The sequence below is a fragment of the Tachypleus tridentatus genome, chromosome 4 (genome assembly GCF_004210375.1).
Source record: "Tachypleus tridentatus isolate NWPU-2018 chromosome 4, ASM421037v1, whole genome shotgun sequence".
In the NCBI taxonomy this organism is placed as follows: domain Eukaryota; kingdom Metazoa; phylum Arthropoda; class Merostomata; order Xiphosura; family Limulidae; genus Tachypleus; species Tachypleus tridentatus.
Genome location: NC_134828.1, coordinates 64,725,335 through 64,746,619, shown reverse-complemented (window position 1 = coordinate 64,746,619; position 21,285 = coordinate 64,725,335). Strand labels below are relative to the sequence as shown.

General features: G+C 34.2%; 2 protein-coding genes across 3 annotated transcripts in view; one reads left to right on the top strand and one right to left on the bottom strand.

The window, feature by feature from the left end:
• LOC143249300 (putative ferric-chelate reductase 1 homolog) overlaps positions 1-12,696 on the bottom strand; it is a 33,086-nt gene extending 20,390 nt beyond the window's left edge. Inside the window, exons 1-3 of the mRNA XM_076498895.1 lie at positions 12,489-12,696; positions 9,675-9,814; positions 7,740-7,831 (exon numbers count right to left, since the gene is read on the bottom strand). Of these exons, the coding sequence (XP_076355010.1) occupies positions 7,740-7,831; positions 9,675-9,814; positions 12,489-12,696 (440 nt within the window). The remainder of the gene's footprint in view (positions 1-7,739; positions 7,832-9,674; positions 9,815-12,488) is intronic.
• Positions 1-21,285, top strand: part of LOC143249298 (serine/threonine-protein kinase PLK1-like) — an 87,393-nt gene that overhangs the window by 21,716 nt on the left and 44,392 nt on the right. Inside the window, exon 1 of one of the 2 annotated variants that reach the window (XM_076498894.1) lies at positions 12,625-12,763. The exons of the other annotated variant lie outside the window; for it this stretch is intronic. The gene's annotated coding sequence lies outside the window, so the exon portion shown is untranslated. Of the gene's footprint in view, positions 1-12,624; positions 12,764-21,285 lie in introns of those variants that run through there. 2 annotated transcript variants of the gene reach the window in all.

Below are 21,285 nucleotides of genomic sequence, written 5' to 3'. Positions count from 1 at the left end.
TATTACAGCCCCCAAATGTGACCTTTCTTTAAGTCATCTGAAAAAGGCAGATACTCCTGATTGGAAGTATCGTCTTTTATTTACCGAATATCTTTTGAACACCCTTTCTATTCCAATTTATACGGATGATTCAAAATCAGGTGACTTTGTGGGCTCTACCATGGTTTGTTGTGGTTTGGTGGTTGCGTGCAGAATCCCCTCTACAACTTCTGTGTTCACTGCTGAACTGTACGCCATATCTCTTGCCCTGGATCATAGTGAAGCTGAGAAATACTCTGACTGCACTATTTCTACTGACTCCCTTAGTTCTCTGCTGGCCTTGGAATCGCTTCACGTTAGCTCACACCCTGTTCTCACTGATATTCAAAACTGACTGGCCCATTTCTCATTAACATCTACTTCTATCCAATTTTTCTGGATACCAGGCCACGTTGGTATTCGCGGGAATGTGCTTGCAGACATGGCAGCTAAATCTATCTGCTCTGGCACTATCACCACTGTGCCTATTCCGTACATGGACTATGGTCCTGTATTCAAGGCTTGGTTTCGTGCCAGCTGGCAGTCCACTTGGAGTCAGCAATGTGACAACAAGCTTTTTCAAATAAAACCCTATATTGGGCTTTGGCCATCTAGCTTCCATAAGGTTTGGAAGGAGGAAGTTGTTCTAAGTAGACCATGCATTGGTCACAGTTTTTTAACTCATCATTTTCTTTTATCTGGATCTGATGCACCAATGTGTAACACTCAAATCACTGTAAGCCACATTTTACTTTCCTGCCATTGTTACAACTCTCAATGATGGCACTATTTTAAACATGTTCTGTCCCGGGGTTTGTCTGTAATATTGGACAGTGTTATTGGTGATGGTGACACTGTCCGCCTTGATAACGTTTTTAGTTTTTTAATGGCCATTAATCTTTTTAACCTCATTTAAGTGTTTGATATTTATTCATTACACCTTTTTAATTGTGGTTCCCTTTTCTGTCTCAATCTCTCTAGTTCAATTTGATATTGTAAAATGACCAGAACATTAAATAACTCAACACCAGGACTGGAAAGGCCAACTTCAGGTGACTAACGCTGCTGTTTGAACTATCCGTTTGAACTACCCGTTAGTCGTCCTGGCGAGTTGCTATTACACTTTTGCTGCATGCCATTTAACACTTTTATTACTTTACCTTTTAGTACTGGCCATAATGACACATAACCCGGAACCAGGACTGGAAAGACCAACTGCAGGTGACTGACAGTGGTTCTTGTACTTACCTGTTAGTCTTCCTGGTGGGTTATGATCATTACCATTCTGCTACAGGAAGTCCTTTACAACTTTGTAGACTGGATGACAACATTGGTTTTATGCCATTTTATGTTTTAATTGCTGTTTTTTTTTACCTTTATTCACAAAGATCAGGACTTACACTCAACATATGAGCAAACATAAAAGTAAAAACCATTCAAGAAGTAAAGAAAATTCATAAAACACAAAATTATCTCTTGATTAAATATAATACATAGGGAAAAGTAATAATGAAAATGAAATAAGTTGGGGAAAGTGTGAAACAGTGAGACTACTCTGAATATAGTGAAATCTTTGTTGTAACTACATTTATAAATGGCACAACATCTCAACATCAATTATTAAATTTTCTGTAATACAACATTCACCCAGTGTATAAGAGTGCACACAAACATCTCACATATATTTTGGAGAGTGCATTTGCACATACTATGGAGGAATAGTTTAAGTGTATGCATATTGACTTCTTGAAAATTATACAGAACTTTTGGTGAAATAATAATGAGTTGTGTAATAATAGGTTATATTATGAGTAACTGTGTGAAGGTTAAGATATGTGTTATTTATCATAGCATCCACTCACATATTTGTATAAGTCATTCATAACCAGGACAAAAAAACAGGTACTTCATCTTGTAGGTAATGAAACAACTAATGTAGCACATGACACAAACTGAATCAACTTAAAAGTACATACACAAACACCCTTTGAAATAGTAAAATATAACATTAAACATACATCAGCACATAATCAGAAGGAATCACCTTTTAATATTACAACAACAACATAAAAATTGCAGAAATAATCTTTCATCAAAGAAAGAGGGAAATCAACATATACATACTTACAAAACTCAGATTCACATATTAAAATGAAAATCACCAGGTAAACCTTAACAGAAAAAGTAATTAGGTCAAATATATACTTATATAGGAAACAATTCCTTCAGGAATTATTTGGGTTCATATTAAAAAAAGCTTCAAAAAGCTGACACAAAAATTACACAATGAAATAGCTTACAGCTGACATGCACACACATATGAGTGTGTGTGTATAACAGTAAAAGAACGGACATTTTACACAGATATGTTTAGTAAAATAATAAATTTACACAGTGCTAACACATGTTGATGAATAACTTATTCAGAAAACGAGTAGAATGCCTGTCTTATGAGGACATTTTTCAGATTATATCTTTACCTATGGCAAAATTCTTTATTGTATTCAACAGTCCAGAGTTTTATGGAGATAAACTGCTGTTTTGTGGTTTTTCTTCTACTTCCAACAACAATCCTCATCTTACAAGATGAAAATTCAGAGTCCTGACAGTAGTGATACTGGATCATTGTTCTAAGGTGATAATCCAGTAGAATTATTTAGAAAATATTGGATTTCCTATACTTTACAATCCCTAGATGTATGATGGGCTATCACTGTGCTTGTTCTCTCCATGAATTATCATTGGCTCAAAAGAAGGCTGAACTATGCCACCATATGATGTCTATAGAAATAGGATATCTGTTTAAGTCTCCTGCAATGTAGGATTGGTATTCTTGAAGGCTGCATCTTTGGCAAAGCCTTTAATTAAGGATATCACATCATACTTTTCTGCTACTGGCACATTCATTATATCTCTAAAACAACCAAGTGGTGTCTCATGGACTTGACAGAAGACTATAAATTTATCAACATGAGTAATTCTCAGAAGTGTACTATGTTTAGGTAACATTTACAGTGTTAGCATTATAGCTTATTGGCACACATACCTAATGCTAATTTTCTGGGAGCACAACATTTATGAGCTTTAAATCTTACCTGGTAGATTTCTCTCTCTCTCTCTCTTTTTTTTTTTTCTATCAAGACATAGTGCCAATGCAATCTGTTATAATAGTCTTTAATCTGCAGAGCTTATCAGGTTTCTGGTATTCCAAGGCTTAATTTTTGGATCATTTCAACTAAGAAACATTGCTGTGTCATATAGTCCTAAATCCATATAGCACAATTTCATCAAACCAATTAAAGGAGCAGTCTAAGTCTTCCTTCACTATAATTGTGAAAGATGGTGCATAATACATTCACTTGACTATTTCTTATCAGCTGTATAAAGGACAACTATCCATTATTGATATCATATGGCCTTAATGGTTTTGAAGTTCAAATCAAAATAGCCTGTGACCATCTGTCTGGTGGCCAGAATGCCTATATTGTATTGAGTGTAAAATTTTCTGTTGATCTTGTTTAAGTGGCACATTACCATGCTAATGACATCAATGCTTAAATGCAAAGCTTGTGAGAGTTTATGAGGTATTAACATTTCTCTTATTCAGAGGAGAGTTTCTGGGTGATTCACAGCACATGTGGTGTGATAATGATCATGCTTTCTGTGGCAGGTACGGTCACACTGACAAATATCACCAAGCCACAACTGCTCATCTCTTAGTGTCATTGAAAGGTCTACCCAGCATAAGGCCTAAGAAGTAATAAATAGTGCATGTGCATGAATAATTCTGGATGGAACAGGACAAGGTTGAGTCATACTGATAGGTAGAAAGATTGGTTTGTTTGTTTTGAATTTTGAGCAAAGCTACTCAAAGGCTATCTGCACCAGTTGTCCCTAGTTTAGCAGTGTAAGACAAGAGGGAAGGCAACTAGTTATCACCACCCACTGCCAACTCTTGGGCTACTCTTTTACTAACAAACAGTGGGATTGACTGTCACATTATAATGCCCCCACAGCTGAATGGGTGAGCATGTTTGATGGGATGGGGATTTGAACCTGCGACCCTCAGATTACAAACTGAGTGTCTTAACCACCTATCCATGAGGTAGAAAGAGCATGAAGTTTTAGAATACTGGTAGAGGTGCTGAAGAGCAATCTGCATTGACAGAGGACATATCTAAGTGAAGCAGGGTCCTTTGATCTTACCCTCAAAACAGGTGGGCTTTCCTCCTCCCTGCCACAAGTTTTACCAGACTGCATAGTTCTCTCTTGAATGGTAGTTCATAATGTGTACAAGAGAGGAATCAAACACAAAATCACTAAAACTTCCATAATAACTAGATCCTGATTGATTGAAATAAACTTTTATTGTAAATGAGGTAACCTGAGGTGTTACAAATGTAACGGACCAAACATATAGTTATAAAGTCTTTATAACAACAAGAAGCTCATAGGTATAGAAGTGGAATGACAAGGATAGTGGTTTGTTGCAAGTGTAATGGTGTGAAGTACAACAAAAATAAACATTTCATGTACAAGATAAATGTTTGGTAAAGTCAACAAAAGTCAGTTATCTGGTACCAAAGACTTTTGTGTTTTGGAAGAATTGTTTAAGTTAACTATCTGAAATTAAATAAATTAATAAATTGTATTTATGTGAAATTACAATAAAAATGGCTGTAATAAAAGAAAATGAAAATAAACTTGGAAATAAACTGAAAACTTCTGGTCTGTTATACTATATAAATGAAAAACTATGTGCATAATCAGCAGGCTAAATAATCAAAGAAAATATTTATAAGACTTAGCAAGTGAGTTCTAGCATTTCAGTATCATAAATGAATCTCTCTGAAAAACATGAAAACTGCTTTCATATTCCTTAATCCCTCTGTAGCTGATTGAGCACTGTTGCTATCAAGAGGCATCTCTGCTCCATGTGATAGTCAAAAACAATCTTACAGACATAAGATGATGTAAGATACAATATAACTATTCCATAAACAGAAAGCAACATACTGGGTATCATTATCCAATGACTTTATTCAAATTTACTCTGTCCTGAAATAGAACCAGAAAAATTTGAACAATTGTGCAAACATAAAATAAATGCTATTGGAAAGTGAAATGATGTTATAGGTGAGTTTATATAATTAAGAGAATAATGTGTGCATGGAAAGCTTTTAAAACATGATTTGACTATGCAAAAATGAAACTAGCAATGATAAATTACAGGTGACGTCACTGTATGTATAAAGAGGGGTAAGTGGCAATAGTAGTATGCATTGCAAAGAGAAAGGTATCTGAGGAAAAGAACTCAGAGCCCCTCTCAGAAATCAGTGTTTATGTGTATCACTTTCTTCATTTGTTTGCAAACATTTAATAGTACTAGTACCCTCACCTTGTTAAACTTAAATACATGTCCCAGTACCCAGGTTTCAAAAGTATTACTACATCTTGTGTCTTCTACTTGACAAGTATTAGGAAAACACTTATTGCTGAATAAAAAAGCAGCTGGATAGAGTTGGCTTTTGAACTTGAGAAAAAAGAATGGAACAACTAGATAGGGATTGAAATGGATATATCACCTAATCCAGCTAATGATCACATAGCTGACTAAAAAGTCTTGACTTTATATGCAAAATAAAATCCCTACATTACTGTCTTTCCCACTTTATCAAAAGCTTGATGTTTCAATAGATTATAACTTTCATCATCATATCTTTCTTTAGTTAACTTAGAATACTATTTTTATGACTATTTTACAATTGACTAACATTTTATGATTAGAAATTATGGTTCACTTTGCTTTGTGAGTGAGGAAGCCAGCAAATTATGGGTGTTATTTTCCATTTAAAGTTTAGACAGGTTAGTCTGCTGTGTCATCATCAGCCAGATCAAATGATATGTGTTTTTCTGTTCCTGTCTTGTCTGGTACCCTTTTTGAAGTTCAGTAGCATGCCCTAGATAGCTGAAAAGCAGCATATACGATAGAGATAGAGTGACTATGCAAAGTATCTTTTCATATCTAGTTCCTAATGGCCTGTAGAGAAGAGAATTCAGATGATTTTTGTATTACTTTAATATGAGTGTCCATGCCATCATAACACTCTTAAGCTGAATTGTCTGATCAGAACTGATAAACCAATTAGGTATTTGGAGAGATAACTTTCATATTACTTTAATATGAGTGTCCATGCCATTCTTACAAAGAGTGTTATGATGGTATGGACACTCATATTAAAGTAATACAACAATCATCTGAATTATCTTCTCTACAGACCATCAGGAACTAGATATGAAAAGATACCTTGCATAGTCACTCTATCTCTATTGTATATGCTGCTTATCAGCTATCTAATACTTGCTTAAAGTGTGTTTGGTACTGGAGGTGTTTTTTGCAATCATTGAGACATTCATACATCCACCAGATTCATTCAGGGCTACATAGCTAACCTCATACATGAGTAGTCTAAGCAAGTCATTTAACTGTTTTAGTTATTCTAAACACAGCACTGCCTTTATGTTTTATAAACCTTGTATGTTCAGATACAAAATACTACATCCAAAAAAAGGCTTTATATACAAAGCACAAGTTTTCCTCCTATAACAATATATTGTTAAAGCATACACGAAGATGAAACGGATCAACAAGTAAACGTTTGCAATAAGATGATATTCATTTTTTACAACTATTTAATGGCCCATTAGGGACTGTTTTCATAAATGCATTCTAATAATACAGAAGGGTATGTTACCATTTGAAACTTACAGTACTTTCTATCATATAGAAAAAAACCAAAGAAATTTCACGTGTACATTTTACAGCAAAGTTCCATAATAACTAAGAGCATTAAAAACAAAATTTAAAAAAAAATTACTTCAGTGTTCCATCACCATATATTGTGAACCAGAGCTAAAAAAATAAGAGATTACACATGGGTTAAAATTATGCTTGTATTCAACAATACCTACTACTGTTACTTATTTTAATGCAGGTACTCAGTACCAAGAATTGTTTGATCTGCTCTTCATCCAATCTGCATACCTTCTGTCATCCTGTCAGAAAGCACTGCCAATGTGACTTACAGAATCTAAAGAATCATTAGACTTTCTTCAGTTGAACCAGTAAATACCCTCACAATCAATAGCTCTTGTTCACAACAAGATCATGAGGAAACATTACTGAGCAGCTTTGATGTCAAGTTATTAAATCAGTCAGACTGTTTCATCTGGCTGTTTGATTTGCATGATTGGTCAATAGAAATAAATGTATCCAAACTAAATATGTTTTACTAACTAATGCTGTATGTTTGACACCTACCCTTTATATTAACATTTATAATGCCTTTTTTTTTCATTCAATGGAATTGGAAGCAAGAAAAAAAATGAGGTAAATTTACAGCTATGAAACTTTTAATTTTGTTACAAGTTTGATATATATTTGCAATGTTAACACCATGAAAACAAAGGGTGTTATGTATCTTATCTTTTTTAGTTGTTTTTTGTGTTTGTTTGTTGTAAAGCACAGGTATTCAAATGCACCTTTTAGCATTAAAAACCTATTAACTTACTGCTGAACCACTGAGGGTTTTATTTGATTAAGCCATGTTATAAATTAAACATATGAGCATCAGTTTTTGTTGTATGCATATATGAGTACTGGTACTTTTTTTTTTATAACTTCACCCTTGAATTACACTAACATAATTTTTACATTTTACCTAAATACAACTTCTCCATTGAAGTTTGCAGGAGGCATCCACGTTGTTGTAAATTTTCTTTTTTCTTTGGTATTTTTATGAGTCACAGCACTCTGTAAAATACAGAAATACAAAATTTAGGCTTTATGTCACAATTGAAGCAATTTATTCAGTATTTTTTTAAGTCTTAGTAAAATCGTACCATATAATGCAGGAAGCAGAGTAAATTTTTTAAAAGTTGAAATCAAGTAAGCTGCAGAATACTGTATCGCCTTTAGCTTTGAGAATTATATACTGATTTGGCTTAAGCACTTATGGGTTTGCTCACATGCATTTTGCCCTAGAGATTATTGGAGCTACCAACTACAAAATGAAACTAAAAATTGTTTTTATTTGTTTTAGAATTTTGTGCAAAGCTACACAAGGGCTATCTATGCTGGCTGTTCCTAATTTAGTGATGTAAGACTAAAGAGAAGGCAACTAGTCATCACCACCCACCATAAACTCTTGGGCTACTACTCCTACCAATGAATAGTGGAATTCATTGTCACATTATAATGTCCCCACAACTGAAATGGCAAGCATGTTTAGAGTGGCATGGATTTGAACCCACGACCATCAGATATGAGTCGAGTGCCCTGACCACCTGGCCATGCCAGACAAAATTAAAAAGATTCAAAAGTTTAAAGATTTAATAGAAACACAGATAATTCAGTATATCAAAATTTTAAATGTGTAACTCAACAAATTACATAAAATCCACAGCCAGTATAAGGTTGGAGTAGAAACAGCTTGTATAAGAACTACATTTTAACATAGTTTGGTATCACATAGGTGGTGTGATGCCACTGAAAATTGATCACTTTTGGAGTCAGTATGTAACTGTCCTTACTGGTGGAAGATATTCAAAGATAGGAAATTTAAAATTTCCAAGATATTTTGTGTACTTAATGGTACTGAAAAACAAAAGGATATGAATCAACTTTGGTCACCAGGACCATCTAGAATGAGGCCTGGAATAATTAATATCATAAACCAAAAGTGGCATCTTCTAAGAGGTGAGAATCCACAAATACAAGTTTTAGTTGCAAAAAGCTTTTCATGTGCCTCAGGCAATGTGTCTGCTCAATTTATTGCACACCTCAAGTAGCTAAAGAATGAAATGAGTATTCACGAAGATATTACTGTCAAGTGCCCAGATGTAGTAACTGTTGATTTCTGTGAGAATGAACAGTTGAAATTGGCACTATAAAACTGTTGTTCTCATACACTAGATACTTTGTAAAAACAACAGGAAGTATTGGTATGTTTTTAACATGACAACTTTACAATGGAACTCTCCGAAACTTAAACTCTTTTGCAAGGCTATTTTCAAATGCACACCTATCAAATAGAGAATAACAAACTGTGATGATGTAATGAGACTCAGAAATTGTTTCAATATAAAGTACTCAACTTCTGTATGGCATACATTGCTAATTCAAAAGAGTGCATCTAAATGTTTTTGAAAATTTTATCATTTTATTAAAATATCCAAATTAAAATTACAAATTGTTTAATAATACCAGTTCAAAAGTTTATAAACAATGTATAAAAAAATCAGTGACATAATAAATTGAAAATGAGGTTTTTGGTTACTAACTCACCCAGAAGAAAAAAAAAACATTGTTGGTTATTATAAAAAAAAATTACAGACATTAAGCTTTGTTACTTGTTGTAAAGATAATTAACCTGTTTGTTTATTAGTGAGTAACAATGCTCAAAAGCTTCATTATATACAGTGTTTTGTTGTACATGTGTTTTGATCAGTACAAAACTGAACAAAAAAGGCTTGGTGCCATTTGATAACTCTAGGTAAGTGTAGCTTAACTATAGATGGCCTTTTTGCATATTATTTATCTATAGTTAGTCACCAGCAGAAAGAAAATTTAAACAAATAATACAAAAGGGACAGACCTTTTCTGTATTGCAGTTAATAACAAGACTCATATCATTTTCAATAAACGATCCTTCAATGATATGGGATGGATCATCTTTCAAATGAGCTTGTAAAAGAAATCCTTTGAACCTCTCTCCTTCAGATGCAGAAAGTGTAACTGAAAAGGAAGTTTTGAACAATTGTACATCAAGTGTAATTATGTATAAATACATATATCCAAATTTTTGTGAATATTAATTTCAATATGTTATTACTGGCCATTGATTCGTATTAACTGCTTGTAAATATAATTCTCCCAATGTCACCTGTATATCTGCAGGCTCACAACCCTATAAACCAGTAAAAAACAGTATCTTAACTTTTTCAAAGAATTTTCACACAAAACTATCAACATAATTTCACAGAAAAGAAATCTAAAAATAACTTCACACAAAAAGATATTAATTCTATAGACAACTTAAAACAAGACAACAACATCAAAATTCTAAAAGCAGGTAAGGGCAATGCTATCGTTATAATGAACACAAATGAATACATTAAAAATGAACATCTTATCAGATGCAAACAAATTTAAACTACTAAGCACAAATCCAACAAAAACACATGAAAACCATTGAAACAAAATACTACTACAAATGAAAAAACCAACACAATCTCAGAAAACATTTATTTTTACCTTCGAAAGACCGACTTACGCACACCACAAGTATACGGCACCTCCAAACCTCACAAACCTGATTTTCCACTACGATGCATAATGTCGACCTACGAATCAGTTAACTACAACCTCGCTAAATATATAGCGTGGGCATATTTTAAATATGTAACATCAGCCGGCTCCTTTTTCAAAGATTCTTAACTTTAAATATATTCTTAATCAACTAAATCATAAAGCCTTAATGGCCAGTTTTGATGTAATCTCCCTCTTCACAGAAGTCCCAACAAGATAGCTTTAGAACTTTATGTCCAAGACCCCAACCCATTGATGCACATCCCCAGTAACCAATTGGCAATCCTTATAGAATTCACAGTGTCCCCCGCTAGTACAGATGTATGTGGATTTACAATGTTAAAATTAGGGGTTGGACTCTCCTCGGTGGACTCAGCCGATAGCCCGATGCGGCTTTGATATAAAAAAAACACACGCATAGAATTCACTACAACCAAAACTAACTATGTTCAATAATCAAAATTACCTGCAAATGAATAACCAAAGTATGGGGAATCCTATGTCGTCAGTTCCAGCCAACATTTTTATGACTCAAATTGAGTCTCAAGCGGTCAGTTCAGCCTTACACCAATCACTGTACCGGTACAGATACAATTGCTGGATTCACATCTGTAGGACACACACTTAATTTTTCAATTAAGTTAACTCGATACACCTCAACATTAAGTTCACCTGTGAACAGGAAAAGACTAACCAAATAGCATTTCTTAACCTCAAGATCACTAGAACTGATACACAATTCAAAACGGAAATCCACAGAAAAATCACCCATACTAGATTATATATTCCCTCGGACTCAACACATGAAACAAGACAAAAACTCAACATATTAAGAAACCAAATAAACACAGCCACGAAACTAACATCAAACGATAAAATTAACGATGAAATCAACAAAATAAAACAACACTTCATCAACATTAACAAATTTCCTCAAAAAACCGTGGGAAAAATTATACGCACACACCTAGACCAACAACAAACAAACAACAATAAAACCCAAGATACAACAAACTACAAAACCGTATACTGCTGCATACCATATGTTCCCGACATCAGCGAAGAAATAACCAACATTTGGAAAAAAAACATTGATAACAAAACATAACATTTCAGTAAACACCAAATTTATTCAAAAACCAGGTATAAAACTAAAGTCCATACTATGAAAAAACTACACTGACGAACACAACACCAACATAATTTATAAAATACCATGCAACAACTGCCACGGCTTTTTTGTTGGAGAAATAAGCAGAAAAATTGAAGCTAGATTTAAAGAACAAAAAAAAACAGCAAAAACTTTCACAAGTTTTTGAACACTGCAAATCAAATAAACATAACATAACCATAGAAAATACCCATATATTAAGTAGGGAAACAAATATAAACAAATTCAAAATTAATGAAGTCCTACTTATCCAGCAACTAAAACTAAAATTAAACCAGTATAAAGGAACAACTTTATATCGATACTAATTAATAACCTAACATCCACCTGCAACGCCTCCTACAGTCCCGTACCCGTTTATACTCTCGTCCCTAAGACATGTCCTGCAACGGTCACTTGCAAACTCTCTGTTTCTTAACCTGAAGTTGACCTAGGAAGGTCGAAACGTTGTTCTCCCCTTAGCAATAAAAGTGTTAATAGCCATACCACCCATTCTGAGATACACACCAGGTTTCAATACCTGTGGTGGGCAGAACATAGATAGCCCTTTGTGTAGGTTTGCGCTTAACTACAAACAAACAGAGAAATGTAAATATATATACATACTAGAAATAATTTGAAAATTAATTCTGCCACCAATTTTAAATGAAAAAATAGCTTTCCTCTGACGCACTTTTTACGAAGCACAAACTTTCTAACAGGCTATATGCTCTGTGCCCAACTCAGCTATCGAAAACCATGTTTTCAGCATAACGTATTCTCAGGCTTGTTGCTCAGCACCAGAAAGGGTGGGAGATATTTGTTAGAGTTAGACTCTTTAATTTTGTAACATTAAAGAACACTTTCGTAAAGATCACAGTACTAAACTTTAAAAGTGTTAAACTGAACATTTATTGACACTTTAATAAATTCAAAACAAACTAAAAATACCTTGTACGACATCTCCATTTGATCCAGGTTTTATTTTGCCTGATAGTATATATGGTGAAGGAGACTGCTGAGGAGACTCGCCGTGTTTAGGAATAATGTTTTTACATGCCTGAGGTTGATCTCCACTATTTAGTGTAGAACATTTAGGAAGGAAACAGGTGGTGGCAATAACACAAATGATAACCACTCCAAAAACAACGTTCACCATGATGTAGGAGAATACGATTTTAGTAGAAAAAACTACCTGTACGTGAAGAACAAGAGACAAAGGAAAGGTTGGTAGAAAAATACACCTCTTAGATGACCATTCTTATGTTATTAAATTAAGTAAAATACATTTTCTATTTACAAATGTCTTAAATCGTTTCTCTTACATAAAAGTAACAGAAGCAATATAATTAATATAGTGTCGCCAGTATTACTAAAAATCCACTGTGGCGAGACGTTAATGGTAAATCAATCCATGTTATGAAAAGTTTTGGCAATGTGACACTGACGAAAGCATGAAGTCCATTATGGAACATGCATACTGCGGTCCTAATTAGGTCACTCGATACCGCTTCACACCAACTGACATTACTGTTGTAACGTTATCATGTACTATCCACAGTTAAACCTAAGACTCCAATAAACGAGGAAATCAGCGGAGTGCGGTATATTCATGAAACACGAAGGACAAATGACTGAGTTAAATTAGGTTGTAAAATAAATAATAATCGACCAGTGACCGTCGTTGTAATTTCTATATTATAATCACAACAGTTATACTTGGTCAGTTTAGTTGAAAATCACTTTAAAGTGAAACAAGTAACATAGAACACTGGTGTCCATTTAGGCTTCATGGTCTATCTAATAAAGTGCTTGTCAATAAAGCATATTTATTACGTAAAGTAGTGTAAATTAGTGAAACACGCTGTTTTCATGTGCTACATAAAATTATAAAACAAATTCACATAATTAGTCGTTCTTTGCAGAAATCACGACTGTTGTTTTCAAAAAAACACGTTTTACAAATCACGACCAAGAAACTGGCTAACAATAAGTGTTTAGGCGTACCAAGCGCTAATTTTAACCCTGAAAACTGTCTAATCCTTTTTCTGTCATGGTCAGTTAGTCTGTCAGGTGGTTAGGGCGCTTGATTCATAATCTGAGGGTCGCGGTTTCGAATCCCCGTTACACCAAACATATTCAGCCTTTCAGTTGTTGGGGGGGGGGGCGTTATAATGTACAGTTAATTGCACTATTCATTGGTAAAAGAGTAGCCCACGAATTGGCGGTGGATGGTGATGAATGGCTGACTTCCCTCTAGTCTTACGCTGCTAAAATAGGGAAGGCTAGCGCAGATAGCCCTCGTTTATTTTGTGTGTAATTCAAAAGACGAAAAAAATCTATCTACACTACTGTACTCACTAATGCTTCTCTGTTAATTGATATCAAAGATTACCATGATAGGTCCTCAGAATATCTCCCCCACACATGAAGTTATATAGTAAACCTTACCAGAAAATGAAATTTAAAGTCTGATATATCTTCTAAACCAATAACAAACTTCTACACCACTTTCATTGATGTCAATTGAGAGCAAAACTTCGAACAACGAACGAAATGTCATACAAAATAAGCTAGTAAAAAATGCTAATTATACTTTTGATGGCGTAAAAAAGGTTAACTTTCCTATGTTTTATTATAAATCACATATGACATCGTTTACAAAGACAACACCATCGCGCCAGTCAGTACTTCAGAAACATGTTTTTTTCTCCTTGCCCTCACGTTTCAGATTTTTTGTTATATATCCAATCTTTTGTCCTTTCAACAATCCACAACTTAAAAATCGAAAGTCTTAACCTTTAAGTCCTAAAAATTGCTTATCCCTTACGCCCACTTGTTCTCAACATGTTCTATACTGGGTTGAGTAATAATTCCAATGTAGATCAAGGGCGTTGTTTAAACTAGGTTTTGGCAAGTTCTGTTACCTGTTTTATGAAACTAACAAAAAAACAAAACAAACAACAACATCTGAAATATCTCTCTCCTCACTCTAACAAGTCATTTCCCATTAATCCTCGACCAAAGCGACAAAGCAGTAAATAACAAGGTTGCTTTTATTTTATTCAAATTACTGAGCAGCGCCACCTTTTAGCACAGACAATACGTGGAAATTGCAAGTAGATCAAGAGACAGATTTCCAAGAAATAAAGCTTTTGAAAGTGTTTGTAGCCCACACAGTTCTTTTCATCATATCATATCATGTATTGTGATCAAATCTTTCAGTAAATTAAAAACAACCAGTAAACCACTCAAAGAGCACAACCCGCCCTCCACCAACCGTACCGCAACATTTTTAATTTTTATAATAACCCACCTAAAATATACACCAAACAATTATTCAACCTCAGAATTACAGGTCGATGTGTCAAGTTTCTCTATGCCAACTTGTTCTCGAGTTTGACTCTTTTGTTGTTGTTGTTTGTTTTCACTTTAAAATACTAATATTTGTTACCATTATTGCGAAAGTGGTTGACCCTTGACTTAACCAAGTAGTCAAGTTCGTTAACCTTCTAAAACACATTTGAACAAAATCAGATGGAAACATTCCGGCTTATGTCGTTCTCGCACGCGCGCATGTATACATGAGTAGGAACAATATATCCGCTCGTTGTCAGGCGAGAGTAAATATAGTACAATGGTTCGGTAACGTCAAACTTATATTGACCCATAATGGATAATTAATCTATTCTGTGATACTAATAATAAATCTTCAAAACTCAAACAAAAGTCGTAGATTTTCAAATAAAAGTTGCGATTCGGTGAATAACGTACAATTGTAAATACATTTTTGAAACGAGAAATGTATTTATTAATGATAAACACAGCTACACATATATATATGTATTGAACATTTCGGAATACTCACTTTCTTTATTTAGTAAAATCCTACAGCAAACGTAAAACAATAATTATATATAACATGAATTAAATATTTGTACAAGCATAAACAATTGCAATGGAATTGTTGGGCTTGAAGTTTGTATAACAGCCAGTAAATAAACATGGATTCAAACGGAAAACCTGAACCGCAATGTGGGAAAAAATTATGTACGAGGTAATATATCGCATGTTTAAATGCATAAATTATACAATAAATGTGTTTGACATTTAGAATTATTTTATAAATAACAAATACTTGGTGTGTTCATAGGGATTATTTTATAGATAAAAATTAGTTTGTGTGTTTGTTTCATAATTACGTTTCACACCAGATTCGTAGCAACTACTTGATTGACATTGTGAAGGTTCATACTGAGCACATACAAGTCACGTTGGTATTATTGTTTCTTGAATGTAACATACTCATAATAATGTAGTTTATATTAAGTAGCAGAAATACCCTCTCCCTACACGCTGTTGGGTCTGTGGCCTTTTCTGGAACTGTCTGACAGTTCTACAACAATAATGTTCACCATCCATGATAAAAGGGATTTTATTTACATTTTGGTTTATAAATGAACTATAATCACAGCATTACGTCACAGAGTAGATGTTATTGAAGTATTTCTTTGTAGATGCAGTTATCAATAAAGGTGTCTTGTTTTTTGTTGCAACATTCATAACGAAAGAAAAAAAATTAAGTTTGTTTATAATTGTTTTATACCTACTCACATAAATACTTGTTGAAGAATCCGCAAGCGATTGCGGCCCTATGTTCCTAGATGGAATCTAATGGTGATAACTAACTAACTAACTATAATTGTTTTATATGAAACACGTCCTTTTTATAATTCTTAATGACAAAATCTGAAGCATATCATTTTTTGTGTAGATTTCAACTGTTTTATTCATTGTTCAGCTGTAAAAATACTGTCTAGTTATGGTTGGTGATGATCCGTTCTGTAGTTTCAGAGATCCGAGTTTCGGCCCGGCATGGCCAGGTGGTTAAGGCACTCGACTCGTAATCCGAGGGTCGCGGGTTCGAATCCCCGTCACACCAAACATGCCCACCCTTTCAGCCGTGGGGGCATTATAATGTTACTGTCGATCCCACCATTTGTTGGTAAAAGAGTAGTCCAAGAGGTGGCGATGACTAGCTGCCCTCCCTCTAGTCTTACACTGCTAAATTAGGTACGTGTAACTTTGCGCGAAATTCAAAACAAACCAAATCAACTAGCTTACCTTCAAGAAAATTTATAACTGACGCACTTATGCTTTTATGTCTTGAACTAGACATGTTAAAGTTCTGTTTCCTTTTAGGTTTCAGTGTTAACGTTTCATTACAGTCTTATATGATCTAATTTCATATCTTATTTATCTTAAAAACCTGTCTGTACATAAAGGATAAATTCCCCGATCGTGATTCGATTCTTGAAATTAAAATAGGTGTCTTGTTTTTGTTTGTTTCTTGTACATGACACCTTAAACAGATCGCCGTATTTCATTTTATTTTTTAAACTCCAAATCAGAACACATTAATTTTGAATAACTCAGTTGATCATCCCAAAATCCAGCAACAACAAGAATTGGCTTTATTCAATTTAAATGGATAAAAACAACGAACACCTAAAATCACAACGTGGCTTAATAGAAATAATCTACCGCTTGTCCGTGATCAATCTTGATCCAAACATTCAATATTGCGAAAGTTTCTCAACGTTGTAAGCTTATAAACTCAAATATTTTTCAAGATTTTTATTTAGTCGTTAATATCGCGTTTATTTTTTGTTTGTTTTTTATTGAAAAAATAATTTTTTGTATAAAATGTAGGACTTAAGAGTTGAAGCAATATACACACAATTTGGTAACAAAAAAGTAGAAAAACAAACAAATGTATATCCAGCGAAAGAAGTTGTGATGGAATTTGTTTTAATAAATGGAAAGGTAGTCAAGCGCGAAATCACTTTAATACGAGAGACACTTTTCCTGTCTACATTATCACCCAAAAATCAAACCACGAAGAAAGAACCATTTGTTCACACACAAGCATAGAATTCAACAAATATGCACGTGAATCCTGAACCGTAATGAATAATGTGAGGAATCTACAATCAGAAATTGGGCACTGGCGGCCATTGTAGGCACACAGTAATATTACTAGTATTAAAGCCACAAACTTAAGTCAGGTAGGTAAGATATTACTCGTAGTTTATACAACGCTGACGCTACTATCTAAGGTGCTAAAATTTGACATTTCAGTTTTTCTTTTGATTGAAGTTATGAAATTGTTTGGTATGGTACACAGTTACATGATGGGCTACCTGCGTTCTGGCCACCATGGAAAATCGAAAACTTACAACAAACTCATCAGGGAGGGCTTTTCAACAGACAGGAAGTAAATCATGACGTCATAGATTAGAATTGGTTCAACGCACATAATAATTCTATAAGTTAGCAGTGAAACATGGCGTCATGAATTAGGAATGGTTCATTTCGCATCATAACAATTCAACAAGTAGGCAGTGAAATGTAGTTATGAATTAGAAGTGATTTATTTCACATGTTAACCCAATATCTTTACGATAAAAATGTGGTTTACGAATGTATTAATACACCAGGGTTATGCCACGAGATTTCAATATCATTATTACCTATAAATGTGATAAGACTGAGCAGATATGGCTTTATACGTGTCAATAAAAATTTATGTTTATATAGTTGTTGAATGCAACATGATTTGAGAAATCACATGATTACGTCACTTAAAAAGATTCGTGCCGATCATAAACTTAAATTTTCGTTCTCCAACACCAATGGCCGTTTCAACGTAATTTAAAAAGGGCTTATAATACAAATAACTCATATATTTAGGTACTTGCACACACAGAGTCATCAGTAGTTAGTTTTAGTTATCATCATTAGATTCCATCAAGGAACACAGGGCCGCAATCGCTTGCGGATTCTTCAACAGGTATTTAAGTGAGTAGGTTGTTAGCCCATTTCACCGAGCCGTCCCTAATTTAGTAGTGTAAGACTAGAGGGAAGTCAGCTAGTCATCACCACCCACCGCCAACTTTTGGGCTACTCTTTTACCAACGAATAATGGGATTGACCGTCACATTATAACGCCCCCATGGCTGGGAGGGCGAGCATGTTTGGCGCGACGCGGGCGCGAACCCGCGACCCTCGGATTACGAGTCGCACACCTTACGCGCTTGGCCATGCCAGGCAGAGTCATCATTGACATAGTAATATTAAAACAGCGTCACATGTATTTAAACTAAAGATATATACGGATGTTTAATCCATTCACTATGACCTAAAAATACAGATCTATTCACAGCGTGCAGTAAAGTCTATCACCAAGTAAAAATCACGAAGCCCGGTTTGTGTTAATTTAATCACTTACTTTGGGGCAATAACTCGACGATTATAAATGCATAAGAGGTTATTTATTCATTATCAAAGAAGCTTATTCCAACATGTATTTAGCAAGGTTATCTAGCATTACTAAAAGTGTAAAGTTCTAGTTTCCACCAACTGTGTGTGTATGTATATAATTTGTAATAATTGTGAACTGTTGTTAACAAAATTTGCCTTAAAGTGTTTATTACATTGTATACTCATATTACATTAAAGTTATGCCTCAGCATAATCTCACATATATTTTAACAATACGTTAAACTTTGTGTAACGAAAAAGCTTATGTGGCAGTATCTATCTATTAGATACAAATAATGGCAAAGTACAATATTACAATATCTTCCTATGTTATACAACATATAAAATTCATTTTTTTTTCTATTCATTTATAGACCTCGCTTTTCAAAATCTCAATTAATCAAAAACACAAAACAATAAAATAACTATCTCAAGAACGTTTGCATTCGTACTAGTATGGCTCGGTGTTCTGAGGGGCTTATTTGTTATTTAAGAAATGGGCTTCATGACTGTGCCACCAAGGAGTACCGAAATCCGATTTACATCGTTATAAGCCCTTAGATATCCTGTAGAGCTACTCGTTACATTCAGTTGCTTGAAGCAACAGGTACTTTTAGTATCCATGGAATGAAAATAATCTGAAATCATTCGCTCCTCTGTCTCTCTGTCAGTAACTTTGTCAAGGACAACAAAATGAACCTTCATGTTCCAAGCACGTCATAATAACCTAGTACGAGCAATATCAATTTTTATACAAAAAAAATAAACATTCAAATTCCTTAAGTAGCATGAGTCAGTAACAGCTGCACACAAGATGACCGAAACTTTGATTGATTACACGGTTTGGTGACTTGGCCCAACATTTTTCATAATTACATATACTGTCTGCCTGGATAAACAAAGAAATAATAAATAAATGAACAAAACTATATCACCCCTCCAAAGAAAAAAGTCACACACTATGAGTTTATGTTTAAAGCACCTTTTTACAAGGCAGGATAAGTATGTAGTTGGGACAAAGAAATGATCAGAAATGGAGTAAGCTCGTAATTATTGTTTAAAATGTATATATTTTTTTTACTTTTACTCCGAACTCTCAACTAACAATGACATGCACCAAAAGTGTGTAACAGTATATGGAATCACAAAAATGGTTATTATCAATGTAAGTAAAAAAAAAAAATGTTCCAGGTCTCGATAAAACAAACCAGGTTAGGTTCTAGTGATCGTAGTTTGGCCGAAACATTTTGTTCCGTAGTTAATAATGTATCCAGAAATTTATTTTTACCAATTTCAAATTTATTTTGAATTATCTCTTGTTTTTAGTTTTAATGCAAAGCCTTATATTGGGTTATCCGCCCTCTGTCTGCTGGAACAAGGAGAATTGAATCTCGGATTTTAGCGTTGTACATTTTAAATTAGCACTAGACAAATGTTTCTAGATGATTCCACTTCATGGAACATGAATAATATTCGAACAGTTGTTTGGAGTGTACTGAATTGCAACGGCTTTTTCATAAGTTTTCTGCGCTGTACTTTTGAGTTTAGTGATGACAGTATGTTTGCCTCGTAACTTAACTCATATTATCCGGAAATTATGCTTTTTTTCTATTCTTGCAAAGATGTTGAGAAATTATAATTCCTTTATTAACTATACAAGTACTGGGTGGGAATCAGTATTACAGCTTTTTATTATTTTCTAGTATGTGATAAAATAGTGTATTCTTTAATATTAACACAAAAAAATCTACTTTCTTATTGAAACAAACCATGCTTAAAAACGGTCTGATTATTATCTCAAATATCACGCTTGTTTACAAAACAAAAATACACCTAAAAACAGTCTAGAATTGGATGTACAAAAACGTATATCACCTAAAACAATTCCCCGCGTAGGTGGTAAGCAGGGGCGTAGATCCTGGGGGGATCGGGATATACACCCCCCTTCATTTTAGGTGGGGGGTATGGTGCATACAATAATCCCCCCCTACAGTTTGGTCTGTTGAATTGTTTTATTGCATCACAGGCCTACAAATTGTGTGTTTGTTCTTGTGATTCTCGTGTTCTTACCAATCGAATTACATAATTAGACCTAGTTGTAGGCTTTTTCAGTAGCCAAAATGTACATCTGTAATATAGCCGTGCTTCTGAGCTTTTCGATCTAAGCGATAATTCATAAGTATCAGTCAGTAGGCCTAAGTATACATACAAGTATCGTGGCAACAAGATTACTCTGTGACTGCATGGTTACAATTTTCAGGTTCACGTAATCAGAGATTACTAATTTGCAAATTGAAAAGTTCACATAAGTGGTTGCAAAATTCATTCCCCCATCGGGTGTGAAAAAACTACCCCCCTGGTGGTAAGTCTTAGGGCATACATTAACGCTAAAAAAGTTTTCGATACTTGCGGTAGACATAGAACA